Genomic DNA, 16,610 nt, shown 5'->3' on the forward strand with positions numbered 1-16,610 from the left:
TGTCATATGGGGAATGGAACTGCTCCTGGCCTCTGGCTTCCGCTGGTTCATACTTAAAACCCTGGGCAAGATGTCCTTTTTCCCAACCATCTGGCATACCCATCTGTCCTTTATGACACTTACTATATCATAAAGAGAGAGAGAGTTGGGAACCATCTCCTGGGCTCTGGTGAGGTGAGCAGTTCCAAGAGGGGGTTCTGACACAAATGGTATCATCTCTTTACACAGTAGCATTGAAAGGCCACTGAAGGAAGACATGTAGCACTGTCGTAAACACCAGACAACCATGGAGCCAGGCATCAGACCTTGACTAGTAAAAGAGGAGAACAGAGAATCTGAATATAAAGCCATGCAAATGATGATGGAACCAAGGCTTAACAGAGCCAAGTTTAGCTTTGTTTTGCTGTCACGCAACTATATTTTAGTAACAGCATGACAAAACTGGTGCCTCAACTTCTAGCCTGCCTACAATAGTTTTTTCCTTGTCTTGTTAAAAGTTACTTCATTGTTCAAAAATAACATCAAGTTTGGTTTTGAAGGTCCCTAATGTCAACCACACTACTTGGTAACTTCTATTTCTATGTGTCTATGGTTCTCTGTGTAAAGAAAAGCTTCCTAATGTTTGTGCAAAATTTACCCTTAACAAGTTTCCAACTGTGTCCCCGTGTTCTTGATGAACTTCTTTTAAAGTCACAGTCTCGATCCACTGGACTAATTCCCTTCATAATTTTAAACACTTCAGTCAGGTGTCATCTTAATCTTCTTTAGCTTTAACTGTAAAGGCTCAGCTCTTTTAATCTTTCCTCATAATTCATCCCCTGCAGTCCTGGAATCAGCCTACTTGTTCTTCTCTGGACTTTTCTAGTGCTGCAATGTCAATGCTATATATTGTATACCCTGCCGTTCTTTCTTAAATTCTGTGAAGTGCCGTGAGTGTGGGAAAGGTGCTATATAAATAAAATGTATTAATATTATTTTTATTTATTATTACAATAACCCCCTTGGACTTGTACTCTACACATCAGGGCGCTATATAACCTGACATTCTGTTAGCCTTCATAATGTCTTCTGAACACTGTCTAACAGTTATTGTCAAGTCCACTGCGACTCCTAAATCCTTCTCATAAGGTGTGTTTTCAATTTTCAGACCTCCCATTGTGTATTCAGACCTCATATTTTTACTTCCTATGTGGAGTTCTTTACATTTACTGATATTAAATTTCATCTGTCACAAATCTACCCAAGCCGGTATGCTCTCCAAGTCCTCTGTAACAATTTGACAAATTCTTGATTATCTGCCAATCAACTTAGCTTGGTATTATCTGCATACTTAACCGGCTTGGTTACTTATAGTCTCATCCAAATCATTTCAATACATTAAAAGCAGCAGTCCCAGTACTGACCCCTGCTGGTCAACACTCTTAATGTCAGACAATTCTGATGAGGTTCCTCGCACCATCACCCTCTGCTTATTGTGTCTGAGTCAGTTCTACACCCATCTACACACAACACCCTGAACTCCCATTTCTTTGATTTTGATGCCCAACCTCTCGTGTGGCACCATAATAAATGCTTTCTGAAAGTCAAGATAAATAATATTGTATGCTCCATTTTGATGATATCCTTTTTTACTTCTTCATAGAAAATATACAGCAAATAGTATTGGGTGTGAGATTTGAACCCAGGACTTCATACACTGAAAAAAATCACTTGTTGGATCAACTTAATACATTTTTTACCTATTTCTGCTTAATCAAATTAAGTTGCTCTAATTTAAACCAAATGTATAGATCTAATGCACAACTTTTTAAGTGCATTAGTTGATCATAATGTGAAACAATACCCAATAACATTTTAGCTACATTTTTTAAATGTATTTGCACCAGCCACCCTTCATACACTAGCAATACTTTCAAAATCCATAAAGGTCACCCCAAGAAGCTATACTTTTTTTTTTTTTACCAGATTTTCTAATAAAAGGTTGTACAGCACTTTGCGATTGCTAAAATATAAAGTGCAATATAAATAAAATGTATTATTATTATTATTATTATTACAGGACTTGGGCAACAAATAAAAGTGAGCAAATCCCAACAACTGCACTGTAGGTACAATAGCAGCAAAAGTACAGAAGATGACAAATAAGTCAATGGTAAAGTCTTAAAGTCCTTCCATCTTTCCTTTGCCTCAGAAAATCCCCACTTTTTCACGTCTCTTTTAAATCGAGCGATGATTTCTTTGCGGACCCACCCTGTTATCTAGCGGATATTGTAAATAGATTTATATTTCATTAGAACCCTCTGAGATTCCCAGATACCCCACTTAGACAGACTCATCAGTAACCAGTAAGCAAATCTAGAGTGACCCTTCAATTTCTTAACCCCAAATCCATACATCATCAGCTCATAAGTGAGGAAAGCTGGAGTTTGAAAATGTGGCCACATTGTAGTTTACTCCAGACAGGCAGTAAAAAATCATTCTCAAAATGTGTGTTTTACAGTCTTAAAAGCGTGGCATTCATCTCTCAGCAGCTGGCTAGTATTGTGAGAACGTGTCTATAAAGTCTTATTTCGGACTGAGACTCGTCCCCACGCCATAAGCCAGTGGAGATCCTTCAGATGGTTGTCCATGCACTTTGGTTGGAAGTCCTCCAAACGTGTTTAATCAGTCAAGCTGCTCCTGTAATGATTTTATTGCTCTGTTTTTACCAATGCATTTAATGTTATGTGATTCTGGCAAAGGTCTATTTTAGAGAAAAAAAAGGATATCTCTAAGATTAACTGCACAGTGGTGATGAGGTGGAAGAATCTCAGCCTTTGGAGTTAAATTCGGGATTATCAGTGGTCTCATCACCCATGAAAAACAAAGAACTGTGAAACCCTGAAGCGGGTGTACAGTACAATCGGACTGGACAGGACTACGCAGAGAGCTGAAAAGAAAATACAACCCAGTTTCATTTGGAAGCCAGCGATACCCGGTCCGCCGGATTTATTTTTTAAAGTTAAAAATGTCAATTTAGAGTAATACAAATGTACCCTGGAAATGATTTGTGTGATTGCTACTGGTGTTTAAAGCTTTTTTTTTACACATGCGTTATACATGTAATTGTCACACCCAAGAAATATAATCATATTCTACTAGAAAAGGATTCACAAAGCCCTGAAACGTGTTAATTTTGCGGAAAGACAGTTTAAGTTAGCAGTGTAATAAAAGCATAAGGCACGCTGTGCAAATGATACTCAATTCAGGTTCTGAAATCACTTTTTAAATTCAGAGTTAACGGGAAACTCCAAACTAACATCCTAGTAAAACTGGTTGTTATTACAAAGTTTAGTTATTGTATAAATAAACGAAAAGTAAAAAAAAAAAAATCGAATAATGCTTGAAAAGTGGGGTTCATTCTGGTTAAAATCGTAAGAATGAATATTGCGTCGTCCACCGAAAAAATGATTGTTAAATTAACACGTAAAATATGGAAACACTCATTTCATTTACAAAATCATAGGTTACTACAACACAGTTAAAGTTAATGTAACACTTTAGATTTTCCTGTGTGAAATAAGCTGAGGTATCAACTCATGGCCGGTAAAGGGAATACAGCATATTGTTTCTTAAGGTCATTGTAAGCAGGGCTCATCACACCTTAGTTTTTTATACGAATGCCATGCAATGAAAATTTAAAAATGCAGTTCACGCTTTATTTTTCTATATGACATTAGCGTTAAATGTACAATTGCGGATGAGTAAAAAAGTTTTACCTTTGTGCAATCATTTCTGTCCTGTAGCTGTCCAATTCTCCTCCCATTTGGGGGCGGCATCTTTCACTCCTGAGGTCAATAAATGGGCAGCAGCGACGGCAGTTTGCACTTCGACTTCTGCGGTGTCAATCAGGTAAATGCTATATTCTTTGATTTTGCTTAAATATGCATTTGTTAAAAGTGATCTTGTGCTAAATGAACTTGTTGCTGTTTATTTCTTCTGTCGGTGAGAAATCGCATGTCATGCCGTTTTAACCTGTTTAATCCAGACAAGGGTTCGCGGGGTGCGGGGGCTGGCGCCTATCCCAGCTCGCATAGGGCGTACAACAAGAACAAACCCTGGTCGGGGGCTAGTCCATCGCAGTCAGTGAAAAATGGTTATGTGTATCTAAAGAAGGTTTTGTGTCAAACCGTGTAAATGTTGTATAGTTCGTCATCTACAGTTAGGTTCTAAACGAATAACTGCTGTATGACGAACGCAATACAAAAATAAATTTAATGGAAATTGAATTTTGAAATGTGTGGATTAGAAAACAAATTTGAGAAATACTTTTCACCTTTTGAAGTTGTGTGAATGTGTGAGTTAACGAATATATCATGTATTGTGTGTGCAGCGCATTTGATAAGAAGGAGGTGTATCTTTTCCATTCAGGACATGACTTTTCAAAGACCGAAAATTGCATTATAACACATAACTATTACCATAAAACGGTATCAACAGATTCAAAACATTAATGGACGCTCTTTACTTTTTTAAAAATACACTTATTAGCTTTAAAAACATTACCAAACATGAACACGAGTCCAAACTAATTAAACTGATGTTTCTACAGTAGGCCTACATATAAAGTATAATTTGTAATTGTAAATGTAAAAATATAATAATAAATAAATAAATAAAAATAAATGTAAAAAATGCTTTCTGATTTTGCACATCGACATCAGCTAATAAATTGATTCAACAGGCAAGCTGAATTATTTGCAAATTAGTCTTTTATTTATAGCAAGTGTAATGCACTCCCTCAACATTGCATATACTGTAGTTGTTTTTGTCTCTTGTCTTTTTTAGGAAGGGTCACATGTATATAATAAAAAGCACCTACTGTGCTAGCCATGTCTGTCTGTCTGTTCATCTGGCTATCCTCATAAAACAACTCAGCTCCCAGTGGACTGATTTTATTTAGGAAATTTGCAAATATTTTTCATTTTTCTTTTACATATCTGACTGCCATTCCCGATGGTGGCAAAAAAAGTGAAACATCTGCAGTCATACATGCTGAAGTAAGTACACCTCAGTGCATGATGCAGGCTGGCGCAGAGACAGATTTAAGCGGGTGCGGATGGCCAATTGCCGTATTAGGAAGTCAGAATATTAGATGTGTATTCATTCAGTTCACTAAAAATGTCAATCATGTCATTTTCTAACTTGCTTAGTCCTGACAGGAAAGGCAGGAACAAACCCTAGTCCATCACCGGGCGAACACACACACAAACACAACCGTATAGTAGGGCCAGTTCACCTAGCCTGTGTGTCTTTGGACTGTAGGTGGAAACTGGAGTGCCCACAAGAAACCGACGCAGACATGGGGAGAACATTCAAACTCCACACAAGGAGGACCCAGGATGCAGACACCCGTTATATATATACTTACTATGGCGGTTCTCAATTCATGTAAAGCACTTTGAGCTACATTATTTGTATGGAAATGTGCTATATAAATAAATGTTGTTGTTGTTGAAGTAACAAAAAAGGGGGGCGCGAAGATGTGAAACAAAAGAAAACAAGAATCGAAAATATGAAAAATACATCTATTGAAACCAAAACAAATTAACTTAAACTGAATTCTGATACTAGAAAAATAAAAATAGAATTAGATAAATGTCGATAAAAGTTAAGCAGGTATAATAAAACTTGTAGCGGTTTTATCGGCAGCAAAAAATATAGGAATACATTTTATTAAGGTTTCAAAAAAAACGTTAGGGGGTGCAATTAAAACTGTTATGAAAACTCCGGTCGCAAATACTTAAAGGTTGAGAAACGCTGACTTACTATAAATGAGTTGATACGCTTAATACAGTGCATCCTCAGAAAAAGTATTAAAACAGTAAATAAATAACATTTTTGGGGAAATTGTGAAAACAAGGAAAAGGATTAAAATCAATAACACACAAAAGATAAGCAATTAAAACAACACAAATGTGTAAATTCTTCAATGCTTCTGTTTGACCAAATGTATATTTTTATTGAGTTTTATAGGTCTCCTTACTGCAAGGCAGCAGCACTACCACCGTGTAACAATGCTGCACCTTCACTAAAAATGATTTTCTTTTTTTATTCAATATTGTAGTAATGATATTGTTAATTTATTCATCACCATACAACAGCGTTTCTCAACCTTTAAGTATTTGCGATCCGAGTTTTCATAACAGTTTTAGTCACACCCCCCCCACACACATTTTTTTGAAATGTAGATGCATATTTTATTACACCTACATAACTTTTGTCGACATTTATCTAACTCTGTATTTATTTTTCTAGTATCAGAATGTAGTTTAAGTTAATTTGTTTTGGTTTCAACAGATTTTTTTTTCATATTTTTGATTCCTGTTTTCTTTTTTTCACATCTTTGCACCCCCCTTTTTTTTTGTTACTTCGCGCCTCCCTTAGAGGGTCCTGCCTCACAGGTTGAGAACTGCTGCCCTACAAGGTAAGTACTAACCCTGAACTAGAATGCAGGGTTAGGTCTTGTTATATGCTAAAAGTCTGGTTTATACATTTTCCCCATCTCACACTCATCTCTGTGGCTTTGTGGTGTCTTGCCTAAACCACAGTCCCAGTCTTCTCTTCCTTCTTAATGACATGTTGTTCACGTCCTGGGCTAGTGTGTGAAATAAGGCTGCAAGACAAGCCAAGGTACCGCTCACAGCCACCCCTTATATACAGGGGGTCCTCGGGTTACAACGTCTCGACTTACAATGTTTTGAGGTTACAGCGCTCACTTCCCACATAAACTTAATAAATTGAGACATGAGAAGGAATAAAGGTACAGATTTTTTTTTTACACTCATTTTTTTAATTACTACAGTACAGCGTACAGTACAGTATATTTAATGTCCTTTTCCTTCTTCTGCGGCTTAGTTGTGTTTTTGTTTTCTAGATTATGATTTTACAAATGTTTTCAGATAGGTAAGTGACTTAGGCTAGGGTGTGTTTCGACTTACACCAAAATTCGGGTTACATCACTGTTGTAGGACCGGAACTGTGTTGTAACCCGAGGACCCCCTGAATGTGCTACTATTGATACAATGTTCCCATAATACAGTACATCCTTGGAAAAAGGAACAAAATAGTAAATATTTAAAATTTTTAGGAAAATAGTGAACACAAGGAATAGGATTAGCTTTAAATCAATAAAACACAAAAAAATAAGCATTTAAAACAACACAAATATGCAAATTCTTCAATGCTTCTGTTTGACCCAAATATATATATTTTTTTGAGTTTTGCAATGGATAAAACTGAAACTCGTATGCTTTAATTAAATAACATGGAAGTTCAAACTGTCCTGCAAGCCAAAAAACACTTGCCTGCCCTTTCTAACTAAAAACACGCGTTGCAAATGTTAAGAGATATTTAACAGACATTTCACATGTAAATAACACCTTAATAGCATTCCATATACTGTATTAGCATAATTGTACAAAATGACAACCAATATACTGTACATACAATGTGACTTGTAAAAATCAGGGAAACAAACACCAATAGCAGTTACTAACATGTTGCTCTGAAATGTGCATGCGCCATTTTGATGCTCGGGCACTCACAGTGTAGCAATGCATTACGAATAACAGTTCTAAGACATTTGAAATTTTTAAAATGAAAATATACATTTTTTTAAAAGTGATATATAAATTAGGCACTTTGTATGTATCTCTTATGGCTCATATTACTTTCACTTTTAGTAATATAATTACTGGATGCTGAAAAAAGTATGAAAATGCCTCCTTGATCATAGTGCCACCTGAGGCACTCACTTCATCATCTTACATCACATGCCAACCCTTTTCATGTCCATAAAAGTTATTAAAAAAAGTAATTTATCTTATTTAGAAATGTACAAAAGATGGCTAAAAGACACTTTATGCTACAGTGACTAAATGTGTACTCAGTATTTCCTTTAAACTAAAAACAACTGCCTGCGATGGGCTGGCACTCTGCCCGGGGTTTGTTCCTGCCTTGTGCCCTGTGTTGGCTGCGATTGGCACCAGCAGACCCCCGTGACCCTTTATGTTAGGATATAGCAGGTTGGATAATGACTGACTAACTGACTAAAAACAACTGCACTGCTACATTATCTAAAGATTTGAATGATCCACTATCTATCATTTTCAGATACAGTAAATAATTTTAGCTTGAAGAACTTCCGCACAGATTTTCAATCTCCATTAGGTACTTCTTTCAAAAATCTTATGCTTAAGAAATTCAAATTATCATTAGCCACAGATTGCTCATATCCAACAATTAGCAATTGCAGGTGAATCTTCTGTTGAATTGGAATCTGTTTTAATGAAGAGGTTCCAAATTTTTAAATTCTCCACCTTTCCAACCTGCTAACTAAATCTATGTTTGCACTTGGATGTTATGCCATGCATACATCATCTTACCAGTTTCTATGTTGCTAATGCACTATTTTGAGCTGCAGCCCCTCAGCTCCAGAGTCCCACTTAGAATCCTGGACCAGGATGATCCGTGTGAAATGTATATATTCTCTCCATATCACTTTTTCTACAGAATTTTCTTGTCACCCTGCGGTGGGCTGGAACCCTGCCCGGGGTTTGTTTCTTGCCTTGCGCCCTGTGTTGGCTGGGATTGGCTCCAGCAGACCCCTGTGACCCTGTAGTTAGGATATAGCGGGTTGGATAATGAATGGATGGATGGATTTTTTTTTAAACGTTTTTTTATTTATAAGAATGTCAGCTAAAACGAATGGATCATTTATTTAGTCTCTTATAAATCCTCATCGAGCATAGTGGACCTCAGTTTAACGGAAATACTCCAATCGGTAAGAGAGTAAATATTTTATTCTCATTTCATGATTTTTACTCTGTTAAATTATAATTGGATAAAAGAGGAACTTCAGATTCATTAGGAGCAATGTGGATTCTCTTCAGGCCATACAACAGTAGACCGGCTTCTTACCCCAATGAAAATCTTGGTGGTGGGGGGCTTGAGAATATGCACAATTGGTCTACATATGTTTTGTGGACTTAAAGAAGGCATATGGCTGTGTTCCTTGAGAGATGCCATGGGGTGGGGCTGGGAGAAGGGAGCTGAGCCAGAAGGCAAAGCTCTCAATTTACTACTCAGTCTATGTTCCTACCTTCACCCATGGTCATAAGCTTTGGGTAATAAACGAAAAGACGAAATAGTAATAGTAATAATGGTACAGGCAGCCGAAATGAGTTTTCTCCATAGGGAGTCACATAGGACATAGGGTTAGAACCACAGACATACATGAGAGGCTCAGAGTAAATCCACCGACTCCCTGTATCGAGAAAGCCAATTGAGGTGGTTGAGGCATCTTATACAGATATCTCCCTAAGGAGCTTTTATGGACAAGACCCAGGGCCCCCCGGAAAGATTATATCCTCAAGATGGCCTGAGAACATCTTGGGATTCCACTGTACAAGTTAGCAAGTGTGGCTGAGGAAAGGGATGTATGGGCCTCACTACTAAGCCCTCCTCCTTTGACATCTCAGATAAGCAGTTTGAAATGGATGAAGATGAATGAATGAACATATAAACATTATTGCTTCAATTCAAAAGAGTCTTTTATCTCATAAAAAAAATCATTAATGGATGAGCCTAGCAGAGTGATTGGGTGGGCATGAACTCCTGAGGCCCACCCAGAGTGATGGGTGTGCCTTATTTAATGATAGACAATGTGCAAGAGAAAGTTGTTGAGGCAGGATGGATTAAGCTATTGTATAATTTATTTGTTAATATATTTACATTAGGTGTGGCCAGAAACCACTCCCCCAGCTACTTTTTTAACTTGTGGACTCACTCCTCGGCATCCAAAAACTTATGTGGTAGCTTGAACATAACCCTCGGCTGAATCATTTTGGGCTCAGCTAATTCAACATATATCCATATATATACAGTAAATACATATATAAACTGCTCAAAAAAATTAAAGGAACACTTTGAAAACACATCAGATCTCAATGGGAAAAAGAAATCCTCCTGGATATCTATACTGATATAGACTGGGTAATGTGTTAGGAACGAAAGGATGCCACATCGTTTGATGGAAATGAAAATGATCAACCTACAGAGCCCTGAATTCAAAGACGCCCCAAAAATCAGAGTGAAAAAATTATGTGGCAGGCTAGTCCATTTTGCCAAAATTTAATTGCAGCAACTCAAAATTGTACACAGCACTTTGTATGGCCCCTGTGTTCTTGTATACATGCCTGACAACATCGGTACATGCTTCTAATGAGATGACAGATGGTGTTGTGGGGGATCTCCTCCCAGATCTGGACCAGGGCATCACTGAGCTCCTGGACAGTCTGAGGTGCAACCTGGTGGCATTGGATGGCCCAAAACATAATGTCCCAGAGGTGTTCTATTGGATTTAGGTCAGGAAAGTGTGGGGGCCAGTCAATGGTATCAATTCCTTCATCCTCCAGGAACTGCCTGCATACTCTCACCACATGAGGCCAGGAATTGTCGTGCACCAGGAGCCACTGTACCAGCATAGGGTCTGACAATGGGTCCAAGGATTTCATCCTGATACCTAATGGCAGCCAAGGTGCCTTTGTCAAGCCTGTAGCGGTCTGTGTGACCCTCCTTGGATATGCCTCCCCAGACAATCATTAACCCACCACCAAACTGCTCATGCTGAATGATGTTACAGGCAGCATAATGTTCTCTATGGCTTCTCCAGACCCTTTCACTTCTGTCACGTGCTCAGGGTGAACCTGCTATCATCTGTAAAAAGCACAGGGCACCAGTGGTGCATCTGCCAATTCTGGTATTCTATGGTGAATGCCAATCGAGCTGCATGCTGCTGGGAAGTGAGCTCAGGGCCCATTAGAGGACATGGGGCCCTTGGGTCACCCTCATGAAGTCTTTCTGGTTGTTTTGTCAGAGACATTCACACCAGTGGCCTGCTGGAGGTCTTTTGTAGGGCTCTGGCAGTGCTCATCCTGTTCCTCCTTGCCCAAAGGAGCAGATACTGGTCCTGCTGATGGGTTATGGACCTTCTATGGCCCTCTCCAGCTCTCCTAGAGTAACTGCTTGTCTCCTAGAATCTCCTCCATGCCATTGAGACTGTGCAGGGAGACACAGCGAACCTTCTGGCAATGACACATATTGATGTGTCATCCTGGAGAAGTTGGACTACCTGTGCAACCTCTGTAGGGTCCAGGTATCGCCTCATGCTACCAGTAGTGACACGGACTGTAGCCAAATGCAAAACTAGTGAAGAAACAGTCAGAAAAGATGAGGAGGGAAAAATGTCAGTGGCCTCCACCTGTTAAACCATTCCTGTTTTGGGGTCATCTCATTGTTGCCCTCTAGTGCATCTGTTGTTAATTTCATTAACACCACAGCAGCTGAAACTGATTAACAACCCCTCTGCTACTTAACTGACCAGATTAATATCCCAGAAGTTTCATTGACTTTATGCTATACTCTGATTAAAAGTATTCCTTTAATTCTTTTGAGCAGTATATATATATATATATATATATATATATATATATATATATATATATATATATATATATATATATATATATATAGTCACAAGAACAAGACATGGACAGATAAAGGTTTGGGGCAGCCACCCGTGTAATGTGGTATCCTGGCTGCAAAAGTTGTTTCAGCAAAATAATCAGCACTGAAGTGCATACAACTGAGTCCAAAACAAGACTGAGGAAAAAGGGAAAAGGGCCAGGTTTTAAAGGAGAAGACAGGAAGTGAGGTCATATGGATCAAGCACGTGGTCTTCCACCATTGGATCATAGCCGGACGTGACATCAGAGGGACTGGAGCTGGTGTGGTCTACTTCCATTGGCTCGGTCCCGGAAGTGATGTCAGGAGAGCCAGGTGGAATCCCCAGGGAATGGTCTACAGGCAAGGGAGAAAAAGAGTCAGTGCACTCTGCCACACCCCGGCACGCCTCCAAACTGCCTTCACTCAAGCTCTTTAGCTGCCTCCCATGTGCACGTGTGTGACAATATATATAACCAATTAATATGTATGTGCACTGGAGAAAACTACGCTTTTGCTTCCTGCAAGTGGTTAAATGGCACAGTTTCTTACAAAAGTAAGTCAAAAAGATGCAGGATCATATCTTTCACTGTTGTCATGAATGCAGCATCCCCACCACTCTCCCGGGGTAGCAACTCTGAAGAAGATGCATTGCATTTTATTAAATTAAAAAGGACATAAACAGAGTAAAGTTCTTTTGAAAACCAGCAATTTACCTGTCAAAGACAGGTAATTAAATACATATACAAATGTTTGCCCTATGTGTATCACCAGTATTCCTGGCACTTCCTCTCTTGATTGTGTTCTCATAAAGCCTGCGTCTCAGGTTCTGTCATTTTCAAGTGCCTTGCTCAGCTCTTGCCAACATTTTTGCTACCACCAATGGTAGATGGGCAGTGCAGCCAGGTCCACAGTTCCCCACCAAACATTCTGGCTATTTTTGATTATCATCTGTGGGGGAAAATATGGGCTTTTGCAGGGATGCATTTTTGGATGACTCTCAGTGTTCCTCCCACACCTTTCTTTGGTTTCCTTGTGTTTATCAACCTTTTTTTCCCGGTACTCCATGTCTTGGTCATGGCTAATTAATTAACCACAGCAAAATATGAGCAGCAGACCAAAGCACAACTGACCAATCAGATTGCTTGCAAATATTGAACACACAAAGAGACATTTGTGTTTTATTAAATAGATCAATTAAGTTGTATTTTCTATTTTATTTATTATTGAAAGACTAAACCTGTTTATTCAACTTCACAAATAATGTACTGCTTAGCAAATAACTGCTTATTAATTTAATTTGTGTAACTCAGAACCCAGACTATGACAATATATTTATACAATATATAAAATAGATAATAAGTTCCATATATGATTAACCTTTTTTAAATTTCATTCTGTCATTTCTTATCATAATTTTACTTACAATTAACTAAAAGACCCTGATGTGTTGGGCAGTCCATTTCTTACCTAAATTGTTTTTAGGCAGCATTATCAGGTAATTGTTCTGATTTTGCATCACTTTAGAAAAACATTTCAATGCTTCTGTAAAGCTAACAGGAAAAAAGGAGAACAAAAGAGGAAAAACTGTACCTGCCAGTGTCATGATCCAGGTTGTTTTTATTTATAGGTATCAAGGTTTGTTATTGCCACTTGTACAGAGAATGGTGGAAAACAACATACAACATGCTGCATTTTGTTCATATTATAAAATGTTTTATAACATTTTGAGATATATCTGTTTTTTTTTTATCCTTTTTTATCACTTACAGGCTTTGCTTTTGACAGACCAAGATGGCACTTCCAGTTACTATCATAGGAGGCAAAGGAGGTGGTCCTTTTGTTTTCACTGGGTACAAGAATGGTGCTTTACTAGAGAAAATTGGTGTTTGGGTTGGAAGTACATGTGTTAAGGCTATGAAATTGTGGCTGACTGATGGACGAAGTCAACAATTTGGAGTTTCAGGGTCATACCCCTATACTGAGTTTAAATTTGAGAATGGAGAGCTTTTTTCTTCTCTCTCACTTTGGGACAATGGAGATGGGACACGTCTTGGAGCCATCAAGTTCAGAACTACTAAAAGCAGAGAGTTCTTTGCCAAAATGACGGCCCGTGGCTTGAAGACAGAGTTTCCAATTGATGTTGGCTCTGGAGTTTGCTTGGGAGTTAAGGGAAGATCAGGTTTAGATATTGATTCTGCAGGATTCATGTTCATCAACTCCATCAGATCCGTTGAGATGAAAAATGTTGTGTACACAACTCTGTATGAGATGAAACCCAATGTGAATGTGGAGGAAATCAAAGAAATGAGTTACAAGAACAACTCAACAACTGAGCAACAATTTACAATGGAAACCTCCAAGAAAATCACTAAAATGTCATCTTGGTCTGTAACCACCAGCATGGAGTCCTCCTTCAGTATGACTGTCCAAGCTGGTATTCCTATAGTGGCAGAGGTGAACGAAGAATTTTCTTTCAAGCTTGGTGTGTCCTCCACATATGCAGTGGAGACCACTGAAGAGAGAACGGAGACCATGTCCTATGTTATCAATGTTCCTCCAGAGAAGACCATGGATATCCAAGTCACCATTGGCAGAGCAAATATTGATCTTCCATACGAGGCTGCTGTGGTTGTTACTTGTACCAATGGCAGCGTTTACCAGTATGACAAAACTGGTGTCTATAAAGGGCTCACCTACACTGATGCAAAAGCTGCTGTTAATGAATCTGTCAAGCTACTCAAGTAGAATACATTTCCTTTGTAGTTTGTTAGATGAATTCCAACGATTTTCTTCAATACAAGTTCATCTTTAACCTTCCTTCAAAATACTTTTAAATAATATTTACATGAAATACTTTAAATTGTTCAGTTAAAAGGCATTATTGCTCTTAATATGCAATCTTTTCAAGCTAAATGGAAGTTCAGTTAGGGGTTTTAGAGCACAAAGTGGGATTCTAGAGTATTTTGTTTAGTTTGTTTTGAAGACCAGAGAAATAAATTTGAGCTTAAGTGATAATGAGTTTAATACACCCTGGTGACAGAGATGGAAACCAGTAAACCAGTTCTTCCATTTATGTGCTCATTTTGGGTAAGAAGGGGAGGGAATCAATACTGGTTTTTCAGAGCAGCCCCCACCTATTGCTGATTTAGAAACTAAAATTAATTTTATTTGCAAAGATCTCTCTCTATCTCTCTCTCTCTTTTCTCTCATCAACAAGCCTTATCTTTGTTTTGCTTAAGTTCACATAATCTGCAAGTATAGATGCCATCTGGGAGTGCCCGTCAGTGTTTTGTTGTTAACTGCATGAAGACCTAAAGCACCCAGGTTGTTTAATTGTAAACATCACTTCAAATTTGCTGCTACTAGCTTTGATGCAAATAAATATGAAACTTAAAGCCAATATGTCTGTTTGAGTCTTACTAGCATCACCGAGAGGTTTAGATTGTTCATTTTTTTGACTAACTGCTGTCCCATAATCGCACAAAAGGTTGCTCTTGTGAAGCCATTTATTGCTGGTAAACTGGGCAGAAGTAAATGAGTAAAAGTGAAGATATCCTCATTCAGTATTTCAGCCTGCTATTGTGGGGGTCATAGCGGGGATCCACAGAGTCACAACATTGATAATGAGACAGGTAAGAATTAGTGAAAACAGGTACATTGCTGGTTTTGACATTTTTTCATATTCTCCATTGAGAAAAGAAGAGGTTAGTTGATATCTTTTTTATTATGTGATCTGATAACACAATCAAACATTCATACAGACCCAGTTTAAAACAAATCAACTGATGTTTTGCCAAAATAAACCCAGAGATAAAGTCTCTTAACTCCCAAAGTGAATTTCTGATTAGGAGTTGATAAATCATTAACCACTGCAATGAACTGATAGTTTCAATTTCAGATCAGGCCACACAACAAATCTCCAACTAATGAATAAATGAGCATTACATAATGTTTGATAATTTGACTGTGTAAAGCATTGCCCACCCAGTGACAGAAACATTTCACAATTGGGAGGAACCAACCCCGGATGGGTTGGTTCTGCTGACACCCACATAGCTGGTCAAAATCCTGAAATGAACCTTAGATGTCCATCTTTGGAATGTGAGATGATAATCATCCATGCATTCATCCATTATCCAACCCACTATATCCTAACTACAGGGTCACGGGGGACTCCTGGAGCCAATCCCAGCCAACACAGGGCGCAAGGCAGGAAACAAACCCTGGGCAGGGTGCCAGCCCACCGCAGAGATGATAATCATCTGAGAAAAAAAAATGACTATGGAAGATGTAGATTCCAGGGTTCAACTTGAACATGGTTCCATGGAGCTGTGACAAAGCCACATTAATCACTGGAGCACCAATAGAAGGCATGAAATTATATACACAGATGAGTGCAATTCTAAAAATATGTCCAGTCACTGTTCGCCACAGGTGAACTCTACTCAAGTCCTAAACATATCTCACGGAGAATTCAAACACACAGGGTACACCTGAGTACAATATGGAGTGTCACAGCAAAGGGTCTGAATACTTCTAAGAATGAGAGATTTCAGTTTATGAGTTTTAATACATTTCTAATATTTCTGTAAACAAGCTTTCACTTTGTCATTGGGTTATTGAGTGTTCATAAATCTATCCATTTTACATAAATCTACAACATAATGAATTTCAAAGAAAGAGAGGACAACGAAAAAGAGTTGCGGTTCCAGCCTGGTAACCCTGTTACAAATGGATTGCAAAAAAAAAACAATAATTGCGAAGACATCTTTCCAGACATGAGCTAAGAATAGATCTGACAAAGATGGCGAAGCTTCTGGTTTTTAGTCCTGCCGTCAGGAAGAGGCAGGTCCAAGTGGACAGAGGCTGGAAGTGACGTCACAGGTGTTATAGCCATCAATCATCCAGTCTGCAGAGGGAAGAAGAGAGAAAGGCATTAGGACACAGCAACAACCCCCGGTGCAGCAGTAGAATCACTAGAGTAGTCACTAGAGCCCTTCAGCTGTGCCCTATGCTCACGTACATGACAATACTGTACATAGTAAGAAAGTGAACAGAGACAC

At 38.5% G+C, this 16,610-nt stretch overlaps 1 protein-coding gene across 1 annotated transcript; it reads left to right on the forward strand.

The window, feature by feature from the left end:
* Positions 1-3,870: 3,870 nt before the first annotated feature.
* On the forward strand, positions 3,871-14,947 carry LOC120530039 (aerolysin-like protein). The gene is made up of 2 exons (XM_039754200.1): positions 3,871-3,891; positions 13,317-14,947. The coding sequence occupies exon 2, from the start codon at positions 13,339-13,341 to the stop codon at positions 14,290-14,292; it is 954 nt and encodes a 317-aa protein (XP_039610134.1). The 5' UTR covers positions 3,871-3,891; positions 13,317-13,338; the 3' UTR covers positions 14,293-14,947.
* Positions 14,948-16,610: the final 1,663 nt, after the last annotated feature.

This window comes from Polypterus senegalus, chromosome 5 (genome assembly GCF_016835505.1).
Source record: "Polypterus senegalus isolate Bchr_013 chromosome 5, ASM1683550v1, whole genome shotgun sequence".
In the NCBI taxonomy this organism is placed as follows: Eukaryota; Metazoa; Chordata; class Cladistia; order Polypteriformes; family Polypteridae; genus Polypterus; species Polypterus senegalus.